At 40.8% G+C, this 19,852-nt stretch overlaps 1 protein-coding gene across 1 annotated transcript in view; it reads left to right on the top strand.

Moving 5' to 3' along the window:
• HECW1 (HECT, C2 and WW domain containing E3 ubiquitin protein ligase 1) overlaps positions 1 to 19,852 on the top strand; it is a 121,981-nt gene that overhangs the window by 22,155 nt on the left and 79,974 nt on the right. The window contains exon 4 of the mRNA XM_088653734.1: positions 16,384 to 16,478. Within this exon, the coding sequence (XP_088509860.1) occupies positions 16,384 to 16,478 (95 nt within the window). The remainder of the gene's footprint in view (positions 1 to 16,383; positions 16,479 to 19,852) is intronic.

Raw genomic sequence — 19,852 nt, 5'->3', positions numbered from 1 at the left:
GGAGGGCCGAGGTTGAGGAAGCCTGTTCTAGTCCAACCCTCTGCAATATAGGAATCTTTTGCCCAATGTGCAAAGTCCACAACCCTGAGATTAGTAGTATCATGCTCTACTGACTGAGTTATTCCAGGTCATAAATAGTTCCATTTCCCTGCTAGGAGAATTGACACCTGTTGAGCATCAAGAAACAGAAGGTGCTAGGCTTCTTTGTTTTCTCTAACCATATTCATGGTTCCTCTTGCCCCAGCTCCCAGTGTGGATTCCAGTGTAGTAGTGGCTATCTTGGATTCCACTAGGACTGTCAAATACAGAATTCCCAACATAAAGGAAGCCTGCAACATTTGCATATCTTGCAATTATGGCCTTGATTATCCATGTGGCAGTGTGGAGTTGTAAATAGGGATGCTTGAGGATTTCAGGCTTTGTGAATAAAATGATGCATTCTTCTCAAATTAATGCATAGTTAGGAAATCCACTGGATTTTGCACTGATTTGAATGGTGCAAGGCAATTTTTGGCTATTGTAACATCTCAGAATATTACATTGGAATTAAAGAAAGTGTGCATCCTTGAATGTGCCTTTTAAATACATATTTTGAAAGAATTTATGTCAATTTGCAAGAGTAATGTTAATGCAAGAATGGAGTGGAATGGAATTATGGGTAAAAACATGCAAATGTTGCATAAAACCAAAATAGAGTTGCCCATCCCTCCTATACTGTGGGGAGATTTATTGATCAGATACTTATTGAATAGTGATACTCTGTCTGATCTATTCAGACCATAATGAAAATTCCACCAGCTTTTACATATGAGACTTGAAAATAATTATTTTATACAAATTATACTATTTTCCATACTGGGTTAACTGATAATTTAAGGGAATGCAAATAAGCAGGAGAACTGAGCCCACTGTCTTCCAAAGAACAAAAGACTTGAGAATAAGAAAGTTTGTGCTGGGTTTCAGCTGAGCTTTTAATAATCTTATGAGTCGCATTTCCCTAGGTGTCAGGAAGCAGGCAGCTGAAGTGCCAGGGCTGTGCATGCTGGGAATTTTAAACTGCATATTTCTTTTAAGGTAATTCAATTTCTTCCACTCATGGGAAAGTATAAGAATTTGGAATTATCCCTTCTCTCTTTTGTACAACCATGACTTAGGCAGAGTGGGATGAAGATTCACAGCATCTAAGAATACATAAAATATATGCTTTCAAAGCATTTTCTTAAAAAATGCTGGCTTGAAAGTTTGAGCATGCATACTTTGTGACTGAGTTAGAAGACCATGAAAACTGGGTTAATAAAGGGATCCTTGACAGTTGCAAACTCTTCCCTAATTACTTACTTACTCTGGATGCCATTACGATGTTCAGTTGAATTCAAACTTTTGGGGTAACTGGGAAATTTCATAAAGCACTTTTGAAAAATAGCCATCAAAAATCCCACTTTAAACTATGCAATGGCTTCAGATAGACTTGGAATTAACCTTATTTGCTATGAAACTATAGTTTCATCTGCTATGAAATTATATGAAACTAACTTGTTCAACCCTGGGGCCATATTCCCCCATGAGCTATTTGTGGGCAGGGGCAGAGGTAAAAGTGGATAAAGCAACAGGCATTGACTCCTACAGTAGGCTGCATCCCAGCCACACAAAGGTTAGAGGTTACCACAGATACACACACCTCTCTCCCATCTTCCATCCAGGCAAACGAGATAGTATCCTATTTCAACGACCCATTCCAATGGAGAGTCAGACTTACGATGGAAGGTGCTAATCAACAATCTCCAGATCAGAGATTGTTACTTGTTTAATGAATGAATAGATGCAGCTTCCATGGTTACGGCGAGCTTTCATCTGCTTATGCCAGGACATAACCAGTAATTTGATTCATTCAGTTTCTCATGGAGCTTTCCACCAGCTGGTAATTTCTATGTGGGAGGAAAAAATATGCTGTGGAAGAGTTCTATTTTCTGCTGGCTAATTAGTGCTAATAGGAGTTACACCAGTACAACGTCACCACACTATTCTCACACTCTTCAAATGCAATGTTCTGGGAACAAACAAAACACAACATTTCATGGAAACCAATAGTGTGATAATTACAGTAGAGGCTTGTATGTATTTGGGTCAATTGGTTACTGTCTTGAATAATGTTGGTTTCTCTTTAACCTATGGTGGAGGTGTACAGAGGACTTCCAAGCTATCCAGAAGTCAGTAATAGAATTCTTTTTTAAAAGTCTGACAGAACAGTCAGAAACACCAGAGGGAAGTGAAGGGAGGCTCAAATGCAAAACGTACCTGGCATGTCCTAAATAAATGAGCACTTGTAGAAATAGTTGGACAATGTGAATAAGCTGTGGGAAGTACTGTCTTTAGAGCTTTAGAGCTGCTATGGTTGTTGTTGTTGTTGTTGTTTAGTCGTTTAGTCGTGTCCGACTCTTCGTGACCCCATGGACCATAGCACGCCAGGCACTCCTGTCTTCCACTGCCTCCCGCAGTTTGGTCAAACTCATGTTCGTAGCTTCGAGAACACTGTCCAACCATCTTGTCCTCTGTCGTCCCCTTCTCCTAGTGCCCTCAATCTTTCCCAACATCAGGGTCTTTTCCAAGGATTCTTCTCTTCTCATGAGGTGGCCAAAGTACTGGAGCCTCAGCTTCACGATCTGTCCTTCCAGGGAGCACTCAGGGCTGATTTCCTTAAGAATGGATAGGTTTGATCTTCTAGCAGTCCATGGGACTCTCAAGAGTCTCCTCCAGCACCATAATTCAAAAGCATCAATTCTTCTGCGATCAGCCTTCTTTATGGTCCAGCTCTCACTTCCATACATCACTACTGGGAAAACCATAGCTTTAACTATACGGACCTTTGTCGGCAAGGTGATGTCTCTGCTTTTTAAGATGCTGTCTAGGTTTGTCATTGCTTTTCTCCCAAGAAGCAGGCGTCTTTTAATTTCGTGACTGCTGTCACCATCTGCAGTGATCAAGGAGCCCAAGAAAGTAAAATCTCTCACTGCCTCCATTTCTTCCCCTTCTATTTGCCAGGAGGTGATGGGACCGGTGGCCATGATCTTGGTTTTTTTGATGTTGAGCTTCAGACCATATTTTGCGCTCTCCTCTTTCACCCTCATTAAAAGGTTCTTTAATTCCTCCTCGCTTTCTGCCATCAAGGTTGTGTCATCTGCATATCTGAGGTTGTTGATATTTCTTCCGGCAATCTTAATTCCGGCTTGGGATTCATCTAGTCCAGCCTTTCGCATGATGAATTCTGCATATAAGTTAAATAAGCAGGGAGACAATATACAACCTTGTCGTACTCCTTTCCCAATTTTGAACCAATCCGTTGTTCCATATCCAGTTCTAACTGTAGCTTCTTGTCCCACATAGAGATTTCTCAGGAGACAGATGAGGTGATCAGGCACTCCCATTTCTTTAAGAACTTGCCATAGTTTGCTGTGGTCGACACAGTCAAAGGCTTTTGCATAGTCAATGAAGCAGAAGTAGACGTTTTTCTGGAACTCTCTAGCTTTCTCCATAATCCAGCGCATGTTTGCTATTTGGTCTCTGGTTCCTCTGCCCTTTCGAAATCCAGCTTGCACTTCTGGGAGTTCTCGGTCCACATACTGCCTAAGCCTGCCTTGTAGAATTTTGAGCATAACCTTGCTAGCGTGTGAAATGAGCGCAATTGTGCGGTAGTTGGAGCATTCTTTGGCACTGCCCTTCTTTGGAATTGGGATGTAGACTGATCTTCTCCAATCCTCTGGCCATTGCTGAGTTTTCCAAACTTGCTGGCATATTGGGTGTAGCACCTTAACAGCATCATCTTTTAAAATTTTAAATAGTTCAGCTGGAATATCATCACTTCCACTGGCCTTGTTATTAGCAGTGCTTTCTAAGGCCCATTTGAAAGCACTGCTATGGTTAACCAGGCTATTTCAAAGAACACAAAGTCCAGTTCACATAGGGCAAACCAACGCAGATGAGTTCCAGTACCAAGTGTTGGTTTGTCTAATGGATCATCACTGCACTAAGGTTACATACCAAATTTTCACTGTGCATAACGTCCATAAAAATGTAAGTCTACTCCTCCTTTTCAACTGCTAGCTACCAAATGTTGAGTAAGCAAGTGATAACAGGACACTGTCTTATACCAAGTGAGACCATTGGTCCATCTTGTCATTGGCATCCGTCTGTCTCACAATGGACTGCACCTCCAGGGGTGAAGTCAAATTGCTGCATTAGCAACGCTGAAATGTTCTCCCTGGAGCACAAGCCTGGTCAGTGCATATGGAGGTCCTGAGCTGTCCAGACAACAAGACCCCACTTTTGGCCTTGCTAATGCAGTCCAAAGGAAAGCAGAGCAAAACATTTGGCACCAGCTTTGTTGCAGGAGTTGCCAGAAGGAGACGTACCAGGCGCCAGGATTTGTGTAGGGTTTACTCCTTAGTCTTTTCTTATCCCAAAGATATCCCACAAGGCAGCAGAGGTTTAAGATCAGAATTTTCCTTCTGCCAAGGTGGGCTACCTTTCCAGGTTGATGAACCCCATCTGCTCCTCACTTCCCTCTACAGCACGTGCTGAAACCACCTTCTTGAGCATTGGACCCACTATTGTTCCCATCCATTTAATCCACTTGAGCCTGTCTTCACATGCAGGTGAAGTCCCTAAGTCACTGAGGGTTTGAGACCCATTGTCTACCATCACTTGGTAGTAATTATCTTCATGGACTGGTAGCAGCTCTCCAGAGTTTGTGTCAGGGGTACTTCCCAGTCCTACCTCAAGATGTCAGGGAATGAACCTGAGTATGCAAAATGTGAGCTCTACCACCGAGCTCCACCGCTCAGTGCAGTGCGAGGTTGCATAACTTGCTTTTAACATTTGCTTTCCTTCCTGCCTCTGCAGTATGAGGCATTTCTGCTTTCTTAAGCCACTGTTTATTTCATATTATGCTGAAAATGCATGATAATTAAACAGTTTGATTGCTCTTTAAAAACAAAGCAAAACCCAAGAGCATGACACCATAAATATACATTTACACAGAGACCATTTTATCACCAGACAGTTATAACTAGAATGAAGAACAGGGTGCATGTTTTTGCAGAAAGAAAGGAGCAACTCATGCATTACATATTATTTATTAATATAAATATAGTTCTTTTCTGAGCTAACAACTAAAGGCTCTTGATTCTCTTCTCGATTTTGCATCTAAAATGAAAAAAACCCAATGTGTACTTTAGCCATTTTACTACCAAACCCTAGGATATGTCCTAAGTGTTTTCTCTTCCCTTGAGTGCTTGAGAACCCTGAAGTGAGATGACTTGAGACAAGTCTGATTTTGCATCCTGATAGAGATTGTCCAAAACAAGTGAATTGTTCGCAAAACTAAGGTGAGGTATTTTGTACTACTGATGCTCAATAGGGAAGTCAGAACATTTATGTTCTCACAACTCTAGTTACAGGTAGGTAGCCGTGTTGGTCTGAGTCGAAGCAAAATAAAAACATTCCTTCAGTGGCACCTTAAAGACAAACTAAGTTTTTATTTTGGTATGAGCCAAGTTTTCAAGTGTATCTGAAGAAGTGTGCATGCACACGAAAGCTCATACCAAAATAAAAACTTAGTTGGTCTTTAAGGTGCTACTGAAGTAATTTTTTTATGTTCTCACAAGTTAGATTCAGATAATTCTAAGAATTCATTATTGTTATTGCCACAAGAGTATTTATTTGAACAAAAGAACAACAACATAATATTGGCGGCTTCCCCCCCCCCACTCCAATGCAATCAGATTTAATCAGAAGCTATAAGAGTCAACAAATGACTCTATGATTAAAAAAACTGGAAGATGCAGTAAGTTCTGAAAAACTGCTTAGACCTCTCATTTGAATTCCCCAGCTACAAAGCTCTGAAACATCTGTCTTCTCAAATGGAGCATTCCTTGTTGCCATGGAAATATTAGGCTAAAAATACCATAAGATGTGTAGTTGACATAAAAGAAATGCATGCATATTGATTCTGAATGTGGGATAAATATTCAGTGATTAATAGAGCTGGCCTCATTTTTGTGTATGTGTTTAAATTTTATTATCTGAGATTGCATAATCTTGAATTTAGTGAATGTGGCTTTTGATATGATTCATCAAATCCAAAGCTACCCACCTATCCTGAGAAATCTATCCAATACAGTGGCACCTCGGGTTACAGACGCTTCAGGCTACAGATGCTTCAGGTTACAGACTCCGCTAACCCAGAAATAGTACCTCGGGTTAAGAACTTCTCTCCAGGATGAGAACAGAAATCGCATGGCAGCGGCAGCGGGAGGCCCCATTAGCTAATGTGGTACCTCAGGTTAAGAACAGTTTCAGGTTAAGAACAGTTTCAGGTTAAGAACAGACCTCCGAAACGAAATACAGTAAGCTCTTAACCCAAGGTACCATTGTATGCTAATGAATAAAAGACATTCTAGAATCAATACACAGGAGTAAAAGATTATGCCTGGAGCCAAATTAAGACTGTCTGCATGCACTTTAAATAGACCTCTGTTTTAAAACTGCGTGTGTCACCAGTGTGGTGCCTGCAGGTATACATATGCTCATAGAGGCTTTCCTTCCTTGGTGCCCACAGAATCCTTTCCCAGCATTGAAATTAGGCTTGAGAGAAGCATGCTATTGTAGCCAGAATATTGTTGCCATGTGTTTGGTTGCTAGGTATGTGTGGTGTCCATGGTAGTTTTTCCAGTTTGCAAATGTGCCCAAAGGCCCCAAAACTCAGGGCCCCTGCCTGTACTACTTACCATTGCGGGGTAAGGATTAAAAAGTGTTTTAGCACATAAACTCTGTCTGAACCAGGGCAGAGTTGAAACTATTTCCAGTTTTTCACACAGTATTTGAAAGGACCAAAAACTCATTCCCTTGTCAATTGAGGGTTTTTTTGGGGGGGGTCTTTCTTGCAAAAATATTCATTTATTTGTTTCGGTTGCTCTGTGCTCATTTGCCCTCAGATGTCCTTTATGTAGCCAAAGTCAACTGATTGCTTTGATCAACATGATTTCATTGCCAATGTCTGGTGGCATCATCATGTCAGATATAGAATTGTGGGATATCATTCTATTTATTTTGCAGTTCCTATTAAGATGTTACAGCCAGTGTGATGTTTTCAGAAATGGTGCCAAAGCAGCAGCAACCAAACAAAACAGTGAAGCAAAACCGCATTGAAATATTCACATTTTTATTAAAATGAGGAAAAAGTTAATCTACTGAAATGCACTGTTTATTTCAACCTTTAAAATCAAAACTGGTGAAAACTCTGCACTTCCTTGGTTTCCACCTATCTGGTGCTAATGATTTGATTTATGATACACTTCTTTTAAAGCACCCTTTTAAAGGTGCTTCTTTTAAAGACATCTGAAGGCAGCCCTGTTTAGGGAAGTTACAGGTAGGTAGCTGTGTTGGTCTGAGTCGAAGCAAAATAAAAAAATTCCTTCAGTAGCACCTTAAAGACCAACTAAGTTTTTATTTTGGTATGAGCTTTCGTGTGCATGCACGAAAAACTTAGTTGGTCTTTAAGGTGCTACTGAAGGAATTTTTTTATTCTGTTTAGGGAAGTTTTTAATGTGTGACATTTTAATGTATTTTTAATCTTTGTTGGAAGCCACCCAGGGTGGCTGGGGAGACCCAGCCAGATGGGCGGGGTACAAATAAATTATTATTATTATTATTATTATTATTATTATTATTATTATTATTATTATTATATTACCCTCTTTTTCTTCCAATTCCAACATACATGATGAAAAAGTTTATATGCTTAGAATGTGGGTTTCCAAGCTATATTATAGGTGGGTGAGTGAGTGAGTGAGTGAATGAATGTTTATTATTATGGCAAACAGCCAGCATATATGTGTGTTTTTAAGTATTGGTGAGACAGGTACCGGCCACTGAAGTGAACTCCAGGTGGAGTTCCACACATGGTCCTTTAGATCTGAATAAATCTTAGCTCTGAAATATCCTAAGAAAATGATGAGCAATCAGATAAGGGCTAAATGGAAAGAAAGAAGTAATTTAATCACACAGTAGTGATCAGTGTCAGTGTCCACTGTAATTAAGGAATGGGAAACAGTAATCTGATCATACTGTATTGTCACAAGGTTGAGTATGGTGCTGATTTAATTTATGGAGCCTCTATATTGGGCAGTAATCAAGCCAAAATGCAGCGATTTTTCTTTTCAATTTAATTCCCTGTCACAGATACACAAATTACTTCCCAATGGTTTTCCTGTCTTCAGTTTTTTTAAAACCATTTGACCAATCAGTGTTTGCTAATAAATGCAAGTGTAGCTTAATTTCCTTGTTCAACAAAATTGGTTATAAAGCAACTTTTTGTGCTTATATTTCCTCTTTACATTATTTGCAAGTAAATGCTTAGCTATAGATGAATCAACTTTTTTCGTAATTGAGTAGACAATGCCATAAAGTAAATTTTAACCTCATTTTGATACTCTCCACTCTTCTTCAAACCTTCCTTAACAGATTTGTAGGGAAACACTCAGCAGGAAATATGTGGGGTATGTTTTCAGATAAAATCAGTTTTAGCTGTTCCATGAATAGAAGTTTGAGAGGATTTGATAATCCAGGATGGGAAACTGACTTAATCTTGGCATTGCTGCTTTTTATATCGAAGATAATAAATCCACCCCTTCTAGTGAAAGTTAAGCTTCTAAAGCCAAGCTAACCTTGAAGAACAGAAAGGATTATAAAGAGCAAGTGAAATTCTGAGTGAAAGGATATTTATCTTGAAGAAGAGAGCTAAAAATAAAATGAGATAGTGACATGTAAAGTGGTACCTTGGTTCTCAAAAGCCTTGGTTCCCAAACGCTGAAAACCCAGAAGTAAGTGTTCCAGCTTTCAAACATTTTTCGAAGCCAAACACATCGTAATGTGGCTGTCGGCTATTGTTTCCGGGGCACCTGCACCAATCAGAAGCCATTCCAAGTACCAGTCAAATGGACTTCCAGAACGGATTAAGTTTGAGAACCAAAGTACCACTGTATTTGGCACTTTTGTTTTTGAGGCTTTTTCAGTTAATTTGTTTTTGTGACTGTGTGGAACCCAGTCCAACTGACTGACTGATTGATTGATTGATTGATTGATTGTGTGACTGCGGAAATGGAAAAAAAGTCCTCCCTCCAAACAATGACTATCATCAGAGCAAGTAAGAAAAAACAATAATTTTAATTTTCATCATCTACAATACTGTCTTATTTATTTTATAATATAGTACATTGATTATTGCTTTCATTTTTTGGATCAATGGTCTCATTAGAGAGTAAAATTCATGTTAAATTGTTTTTGGGGTCGTTTTTAAAAGTCTGGAACGGATTAATCCATTTTGCATTACTTTCTATGGGAAAGTGTTCCTTGGTTTTGGAATGCTTTGGTTTTGGAATGGCCTTCCGGAACAGATTAAGTTTGAGAACCAAGGTACCACTGTATATGAATAGTTCTAGGAATTAATTATACCTGAATGTGGGAATTTTTTACCTAGTGCCATGGAAGAAGATCCCCAGTGAATTATTTTACATATTGTAGCTAGAGATCAGCCATTGTGTCCACATATGGACTTCCTATTTTGCTTATATCTGGTACATCTGGTACGCAGGCTGAGTCCCTACCTGCCCACGGACTGTCTCGCCAGAGTGGTGCATGCTCTAGTTATCTCTCGCTTGGACTACTGCAATGCGCTTTACGTGGGGCTACCTTTGAAGGTGACCCGGAAACTACAATTAATCCAGAATGTGGCAGCTAGACTGGTGACTGGGAGCAGCTGCCAAGACCATATAACACCGGTTTTGAAAGACCTACATTGGCTCCCTGCTTATTTAACTTATATGCAGAATTCATCATGCGAATGGCTGGACTAGATGAATCCCAAACCGGAATTAAGATTGCCGGAAGAAATATCAACAACCTCAGATATGTAGATGACACAACCTTGATGGCAGAAAGCGAGGAGGAATTAAAGAACCTTTTAATGAGGGTGAAAGAGGAGAGCGCAAAATATGGTCTGAAGCTCAACATCAAAAAAACCAAGATCATGGCCACTGGTCCCATCACCTCCTGGCAAATAGAAGGGGAAGAAATGGAGGCAGTGAGAGATTTTACCTTCTTGGGCTCCTTGATCACTGCAGATGGTGACAGCAGTCACAAAATTAAAAGACGCCTGCTTCTTGGGAGAAAAGCAATGACAAACCTAGACAGCATCTTAAAAAGCAGAGACATCACCTTGCCGACAAAGGTCCGTATAGTTAAAGCTATGGTTTTCCCAGTAGTGATGTATGGAAGTGAGAGCTGGACCATAAAGAAGGCTGATCGCCGAAGAATTGATGCTTTTGAATTATGGTGCTGGAGGAGACTCTTGAGAGTCCCATGGACTGCAAGAAGATCAAACCTATCCATTCTTAAGGAAATCAGCCCTGAGTGCTCCCTGGAAGGACAGATCGTGAAGCTGAGGCTCCAATACTTTGGCCACCTCATGAGAAGAGAAGAATCCTTGGAAAAGACCCTGATGTTGGGAAAGATTGAGGGCACTAGGAGAAGGGGACATCAGAGGACAAGATGGTTGGACAGTGTTCTCGAAGCTACGAACATGAGTTTGACCAAACTGCGGGAGGCAGTGCAAGACAGGAGTGCCTGGCGTGCTATGGTCCATGGGGTCACGAAGAGTCGGACACGACTAAACGACTAAACAACAACAACAACACATTTCCGAGCACAATTCAAAGTGTTGGTGCTGACCTATAAAGCCCTAAAAACGGCCTTGGTCCAGTATACCTGAAGGAGCGTCTCCTCCCCCATCGTTCTGCCCGGACACTGAGGTCCAGCGCTGAGGGCCTTCTGGCGGTTCCCTCGCTACGAGAAGCTAAGTTACAGGGAACCAGGCAGAGGGCCTTCTCGGTAGTGGCACCCACCCTGTGGAATGCCCTCCCACCAGAGGTCAAAGAGAACAACAATTACCAGACCGTTAGAAGGCATCTTAAGGTAGCCCTGTTTAGGGAAGCTTTTAATGTTTGATGGATTTCTGTATTTTTGTGTTTTGTTGGAAGCCGCCCAGAGTGGCTGGGGAAGCCCAGCCAGATGGGCGGGGTATAAATATATTATTATTATTATTATTATTATTATTATTATTATTATTATTATTATTATTATATCTAGCAAAGAACAACACTGGCAAAAAGGAAGGTATTCAGATTTGCACAGGAATGGGTCGTCATTGTGCCACCATCCATGTACAATACGTTTCAGTAGTAAAAAGAAAAGAAAAGAAAAAGGCCGTTTTGCAGTGAGCCTAAGATATGAAGCTGAAACATCCCAGGGAAAGCAGTATTAAAGTGCCAACAAAACTTCTTTCACACACAGATTCCCTTCTTATTTCCTTATAATTTTTTTTTGCAATACTAAATGCATTGCAGGTTGTAAAATGACCTGATATCCTCTTGATATTTTAGAAATTGTTGGGCTGGCATGATAACTGATATGCACACAAGTGCTTTGACATTACATCATCTCAAGGGAGCTGGATGGATTTGCTAACACAACTTCTGTCAGCACTAATGGAAAAAAGAAAATGACCTTGGTTACCTGATCTAGTGAACTCGTTACTGCCAAGAGAAAAACGGCAGCCATAAATTTTCCTGCAAGGAATTAAGCTACTCTGGGGTTTGGAGGCTGGGGTCAAGCTTGTTGAGCCACCATAATGTGGCACACAAAGGAGAATTGACAAGTGTGAGTGTTTGGCAGTTTGAAGCCACTTGATTGGCCAAGCCTGATATGAAATACTAGAACCCTCGTCCTGAGTTTTGCTTGGCTAGCAGAGCAGTAATTTCTGCTTCCTCTTCTTCAGGTTCCTGCTCAGGCTTAGGGAACCTGAGCCAGAGAACACACTTGCTGTGTCTAGATTCAGGTATGGATTCCTTTGTCCAAACCCTTATAGTAGCCAACCTTTATTTGGGTCCTATAAATAGGGCACTCAAAATGAACACAAACATACATTAGTCCTTACTTGCATTCCAGAAGTTTCTATCCAACAATGTTTTTAACTGCATATTAATTTGCAGTTTAATTAACTTGATTAATTTAGTGCATGCATTATCACAGGATAACTTAGCAGATTCTCTTGTTCCAGCCTTAAATCAAACCCCTACTGTTTTATAAGAGTAGAATTATAGAACTGCAGGGTCATCTAGTTCAATCCCCAGTAAAGCAGGAATATGACCATCTTCTGTGAAATTTCATGTAGGCTTGTGTTTTGTTTATTTTACCTATCTGAAGCCTCTCTTTTGAGTTTTGTCTGGATTTTCTGGCTGCTTGTTTGAGCAGAAGATGTTTACACACTTTCTTTATAAGTCTTATCTTTTTGTCAATATTCAAATTTCTCTTCAAATGTGTACACTTTATTTGTTATTTCTGTAGCTCCTCATTAGCACTGTACAGTATTATGCCAGGATAAAAAAATTATGCCACTTGTTATTCATGCCTGATGGGAGCTGGATTTCTATTTCTGAAGTCTAGTGCAAGAGCCTATACTTCAAAGACTATAATATACAGTATGTGGCCCCCACAAGCTTTTGGGCTTGCCTAAGGTGGCTCTTTGGATCTAGGCCCTAAAGTTATTCATTCTCACAGTAGAAGGGCAAGAGGGAGGATTAGCAAAATCCTACCTCACAGTGGCCAGGATCCAAAGAGCTTCCTGAGGTTTCCTCAAGGGCTTATGTGTGCCTGCAGGACTTTTTACTTTGGTAGTTTGATTTTACAGCAGAGTCATCTGCTAGATCTCAAAATGCTTTTTGAAGGTCCCTTTGGTTTCAAAAGAAATTTGCCACAGTGAAAAGACAGTTGCTGTTTTAGCTATACACATCTTTGAACTTGAAATCACTTATTTGAAGAGAGGTCTTCCATGTTTGTCATGAACGCTTTATTATGTTGGATTAACCTGGCTCTCTTGACAAAATCTAGAAAAGCAGCCTCATGCAGGACCTTTAGGATAAGGTTGAAATCCTAAGTGCACTTGCTTCCTAGTAAATGTGAATAGAGTCATGCTATAAAGTGTATATTTGGGCAACATTTACTTTTTAAGTCAAAAATGAATCCGCAGGGCTAAATTAATATTAGCTTTGTTAGGAGATTGTTGTTGTTTAGTCGTTTAGTCGTGTCCGACTCTTCGTGACCCCATGGACCATAGCACGCCAGGCAGGAGTGTTAGGAGATACTGTATACCAGGTATCCCCAAACTTCGGCCCTCCAGATGTTTTGGACTACAATTCCCATCTTCCCCGACCACTGGTCCTGTTAGCCAGGGATCATGGGAGTTGTAGGCCAAAACATCTGGAGGGCCGCAGTTTGGGGATGCCTGCTGTATACTCTTTGGGCACAGAGAGAACTTCAGCAGGTCTATGTGTAGTCATGTTGCCCTCCCTTTTTCTAAACTAAAAACTGTTCCTCACTTACGAGCTGTCCAGCCCCATGAAAATTTTTGTTGTCCTTTTCTGAACCTTTTTTTAGCTCTACAATACAGTGGTACCTCCAGATGGGCGGGGTATAAATAATAAATTATTATTATTATTATTATTATTATTATTGTGAGCGGGATCCGTTCCGGAGGTCCGGCTGCCCCCCGAGGAATTCGCAACCGGAGGACCGCTTCTGCGCATGCACGTGACATGGTTTAGCGCTTCTGTGCATGCGCACACGGAGAAACCTGGAAAAGTACTTCCAGGTTTGCTGCGTTTTCATCCCGAAGTTTACGTATCCAGAGGGTACGACTGTACGTCTGTATCCTTTTTGTGACATGGCAACTTGAACTGTACAAGTGAGATCCAAGTATTCCAAGTGAGATCTCACCATAGATTTGTATAAGAACACTGTGATGCTGGCAGGGTCATTGTCAAACCTTTTACTGATGACCTGTAACATGGGATTTCTGCCATGCACTGGGTCAACGTTGTCATCACCATGACCCCATGATCCCAGTTCACCAGTTCAGACTCCATAAGCATTTGTGTGAAGTCAGGCTTACCTGCTCCAATGTGTATCACTTTTTACTAATTTTACTAATTTACACATTAACCACATCATGCCCATACATTAACAAAGTTTGCAGAGATCTTTGTTTACTCTTACCACTTTTGTCATCCGTAAACTTGGTGACCTCACTACTCTGCCCTAACCGCAAGTCAATTATGAACAAGTTAAAAAGCACAGGACAGTTTAAAAGGACAGGAGAAACAATTGGAAGTTTACCAGTTACTTCTTGTTTCTTTATATACTCTGTATTCTTGAATATAAATATGTTTATTAAAAGTAAATGACTCCCAATAGTGATTCATTTGTTACATCCTTCCATTGCCAAAACTGTATATTTATTCTTCCTGTTCTTTAAATGATTACTAATCTATAATGGGACCTTTTCTCTTAACCCGCAAGTGCTAAACTTACTCAGGAGGTGTTGGTGAGGAGATATGTGCACCCAACCTAATGATAACAGAATAAATGATGTTCCAGGTCATTTTGTGCATAAGCCTGCCCCACCCCATTCCACCCCTTTCCACAGTTGAAAATGGCGCCAATGTTGGCAGCCATGGAATTATTATGAAATGCACATGAAATGGTCACCGCCTGTACATCATGAAGGAACACTAAATAGCAGTGCAAAGCTTTCATAAACCATATGTCAAAGCATCCTTCCAACTCTGGCTGATTGTCAGCCAGGTCACAATCAATAAATTTTTAATCATGGGTTTAAACAGAAGGTCAAAGTTCTCTCCCAAAAAAGATAGAAACCAGACATAATTTGGGGTCTTGTAGCAATCTCCTGCCTTGCAGATAGCTTTTTAAAAGTCCAAACTCAAAGTGAAAACTAAAACCAGTATCAAAATGGTAAAAAGAAAAGGGTAACTAAGCATGCCTTAACACAGCATGTTTCAAATTTTCTGTGTTCAGATTCATATGAATGTGATTGCTTAGGCACTCCTGAGCATCCATGGTAGAACCCTTCATGCTGCAGAAAATTGTGGAGCATGTTTAGGACATACACTCTTCATTTGGGACCTCCCAGTTACCCTAAATCGGCTAAGGATGCATCCTGGAACCTGGCATGGAAAAGCTCCATTGCAGCAGTGGATTGCAGGAGGAAGATCAGTAGTGGAGGACAGGTGGACTTTCAGGGAAGCTTGTCCACTATTCCTGATCTTTCCATTGAGGAGCTCCCTGACCAGCTTCCAATAAATTCCTTGGAATACAATTTGAAAATCACAATGTCTGCTGTTACTAGCAGATTACATTGTACGCCTTACTGATATACAGCAGCATATTGCCTACTAAAGGCAGCACCAGGAAATTGAAAAGTTTAGATTATTTGTCTTCAAGGCATCTGGTTGTTATACAAGCAATTAACAATGGAATCCTACCAATGTCTACTCAGAAGTAAGCCCCACTGAGTTCATTGGGACTGAGATAAGTGTGTACGATTGCATCCTAAAGGGATGTATTTGAGCCTGTAGAGAGGGGTATTTACAAACTTTATTCAATTCCTGGTGCTCTGTTCAGGTAGAAAGAGTGCAAGTAAAAACTCAGTAATTTAGAGAGATCAGTCTCATCCCTTTATTGTTTGTGATGCAGTTATTTTGATATCATCAGCTTTTTATGATACATGGCAAATGAGTAAAAGGTTTTGCTGCTGAGCTGTTAAAATTCCTGTAGAGAAAATTGCTGAATAAAAATTCAATCTGAGCTTGCAATTCAGCTGCTGTGATCACCCAACTTGATTGCATTCCAGAATAGACATGTACAAGTCCTGCTCACAGTAGGATTGATAGTTCTGTACCTTAACAGCCACTGTTTGACTGCTGTTTCAATAGGGCTGAGCCTAAACTTCTTACTTCATCTTTGTGTTCTTTCTCAACTGCATTGAAAAGTGCCTCTCACTTTGAACTAACTTTCACCACTAAGTTACAAACACACAACCATTTAAGCCTATTGGCTGTGATGGCATACATTATCTTGTCCATGATGTTACATCTTCAACACCTGAATGTGCGATGTCAAATTATGCTGATAAATATATGAACAAAAAAGAAGGAAAATGTTGGTGAGAAGCAATAGCTCATGGAATAAAGGGATGCTGAGAATAATGTGGTTGTTTGGTGGGATGGTCATTTTTTGGCAATCTGTGTCACATGCACTAGTTTCTAAGCAAAAATTGCACAAGGTTCAGAAGAGCTCTCTCAATTTGTGGCAAGGAGAAGCACTGCAATCTCAGAATGAAATTTTCTGCCCTATGATACCTAATAGATGAAGACCAATAGCTACTTGTTGTTAATCCAATATGACTTTTTCTTTTAGCTGAAACAAAGATCTGCTTCAAGTACTACCATGGAGTGAGTGGGGCACTGCGTGCAACAACCCCCAGTGTGACAGTGAAGAATAATGCAGCTCCTGTAAGTTATGCTTGCTTCTTTACAGTGCTCATCAAGTAACTTTGTGTTGGCTTTTGACTTTGTCTTTAAGCCCCCCTCCTTTGCTTTCAGTTCTAGCTATGAGGTTGCAACACCTTTCAAAGAGGAACAAAGTGTTTGCTTTTAAGAGCAAAGAATCACATGGATCAGGACTCTGTTTGATCAGGTCTCATGCAGTGGATTCTGTTCACACTGGGAGCTCCTCCACCGCATTATTTTAGTGCCACTCACAGCTGAATGAACCTGGGGCACAGAAATCACACTGCAGGAAGGCAGTGGGTGGTGAGGAAGGGACGCCCTACCCCCTCTGAAATAAGATCACTTCCTTTTCAAATATGTAATGTTACATCTAAACATTCTGGTTAAATCAGGATCATTGGTTTTTTTAAAAAAATCATAAACAGTTTGTTATGATGAATGCAGATTTTGCTAGGTTCAACCAAGGTTCTACATTGGTTTATACCAGCTCAGAGAGTTAGTTTTTATTTCAATATGACATCTCAACTGCATACATAAGTGCTCTCAAAAACTGTGGCACTTGGAATGGAATATGCAAAGCAGATAACAAAGAAGAAACTGGTGTGTGTGTGTGTGTGTTTGTGTATACTTGTTCCTATGAGCATAGAGAATATCATTATAAAGGCCATTTGTTTGTTAATGGCTTTGATGCACACATGATATCTCTTAGCCGTTGTACTGCCCAGATCACGTCTCCTGTTATGACCATATAATAGAAGCACTAATAGCTTGTACATAATAACACTGTGATCTAACAAATTATATAGAGATAATGTGATTGCAAAGTACATTCATAAACTTCCATGCTTCAGTGGCTCTTCTGAGCTCATTACACACATCAGGTAACAAATTCCCTTGTTTAGACGGCACCGGTCAGTTGCAAAAGCACCACAAATCTTAATATGGTTCTACTTGAATGGCTGGGGAGAAAATCAAGGCAAGACGAATGACTTACTAAATGATAAGGGTACGGGATTGATTGTCACAAGGCTTTTAAAGGGCTGAGAAACAGGTGAGCTCACTTCTTGGGCTAAAATGAGGAAGTAAGAGAAGGGCTGTTCATCCTCCCCAATGTACATTTCCTGCAGCCTTAGAAGGCCCATTATCTGAATAGGATTTCATTTTCTAGGTTACGGCGTAATGACCTCATCACTCAACAGCCATTTTACAAGTTCAAATGTCTAGCAACAATATGGGTTTTTTTCTCCCTGGGGTATTTCCTCCCTCCAGCTGTTTACCTGCATGCATCTGCATAATCTGTTCTTCATGTACTTGGATTTTCCATTGAGGCACAGAATTTTTTTAAAAGGAGTGTTGTATAAAAGCTACATACCCTTTAGGGGGAAATGCCAAATCTATTCCCCTGCCCTACAGGAGTATGCTACTGTTTTAGGGAAGTTGCATTGTGTGGATAGGCAGAGTCACCCAAACCCCAGGCGACCCCCTGAGTGGAATAATGACGCAAGACAATGCGCTATGGGATTCAAATTGGCCACAACTTTATTCAGATTCAGATCATAGAATCATAGAATCATAGAGTTGGAAGAGACCACAAGGGCCATCCAGTCCAACCCCCTGCCAAGCAGGAAACACCATCAAAGCATTCTTGACATATGGCTGTCAAGCCTCTGCTTAAAGACCTCCAAAGAAGGAGACTCCATCACACTCCTTGGTAGCAAATTTAACTGCCGAACAGCTCTTACTGTCAGGAAGTTCTTCCTAATGTTTAGGTGAAATCTTCTTTCTTGAAGTTTGAATCCATTGCTCCGTGTCCGCTTCTCTGGAGCAGTAGAAAACAATCTTTCTCCCTCCTCCATATGACATCCTTTCATATATTTGAACATGGCTATCATATCACCCCTTAACCTTCTCTTCTCCAGGCTAAACATACCCAGCTCCCTAAGCCGTTCCTCATAAGGCATCGTTTCCAGGCCTTTGACCATTTTGGTTGCCCTCTTCTGGACACGTTCCAGCTTGTCAGTATCCTTCTTGAACTGTGGTGCCCAGAACAGGACACAGTACTCCAGGTGAGGTCTGACCAGAGCAGAATACAGTGGTACTATTACTTCCCTAGATCTAGATGCTATACTCCTATTGATGCAGCCCAGAATTGCATTGGCTTTTTAAGCTGCTGCATCACACTGCTGACTCATGTAAAGTTTGTGGTCTACCAAGACTCCTAGGTCCTTTTCACATGTACTGCTCTCAAGCCAGGTGTCACCCATCCTGTATTTGTGCCTTTCATTGTTTTGCCCAAGTGTAGTACCTTACATTTCTCCTTGTTTCAAGTTGTTCACTACCTAGAAACTATTTCAAAGGAACATCTGGTCAACTTTTTTAAAATGCTGATTATTATTTTTTGGGCTTGATTGTGCTTTGCTGGATATTTTCGGGAAGGAACTTGCTCATACAAGCAGCTCTACTAAAGGGGCAGCAAAAGATCTAACTTAATGTGAATCAAGCAAAGCAGTTTGCTATGATTAGTGAGAAGTTTGCTATGCTAACCTCACTCTGATGTACCTAGCCAGGATTGCTAGGTACATGGCAACTTGGAGACTGTTGAAGTTGTTGAACTTGTGTTGGGCTTGAGATTGTGCTTTGCTGCCATGATTTGAGTGGTGAATGAAAAGGTCCCTACATCATTACTGGTGGGCACAGAGAGGTACCACTGGTAACAGAGGGAGTCTGGGTAAATATTTCTGAATGGCTAGTGGCACTCTGCAGGCACCTTCCCCTTGCTGATCAAACAAGTCTCTATGCATGCGCCCCTTTTCAAAGAGCTAAAATGCCACTACTCAGGAGCAGAGGGGATTGGATTCCATCTTTTCCCAGCCAAACTTGCTGGTTTCATCTTTTTTCAAAAACAGCTCTGAAAGTGCAGCTCTATGATGTTGTACACGCAAAGGTATTTCATATGATGTTGTCAGGACACCACATATCAGTACCGGTATTAGTGACCAAACACTTGAGGTGGTAGATGATTTTGTCTACCTGGGTTCCACCGTAACCAGAAACCTCTCCATCAACACTGGACAATGCTGGACAAGCATATTGGCAAGGCAGCTATGGCAATCACTCATCTCTCCAAAAGAGTATTGGAGAATGTGATCCTAACATCCAATATACCAGGCTTGCATGTTGAACACACTGCTTTATGGATGTGAGTCATGGGCAACTTACAGCTACCAGGAGTGACATCTCAACGCCTTGCACATGCGCTGCATCAGGAAGTTTTGGGCATCACATGGCAGGACAGAGTCTCAAACAAAGATGTGCTCTCCCAAGCCCATATTCCCAGCATGTTTACACTGGGAATAGTCATGTCTGTATAATGGAAG

The sequence above is a fragment of the Zootoca vivipara genome, chromosome 11 (assembly GCF_965207765.1).
Source record: "Zootoca vivipara chromosome 11, rZooViv2.hap1.1, whole genome shotgun sequence".
NCBI lineage: Eukaryota > Metazoa > Chordata > Lepidosauria > Squamata > Lacertidae > Zootoca > Zootoca vivipara.
This window is presented reverse-complemented; position numbering and strand designations above follow the sequence as displayed.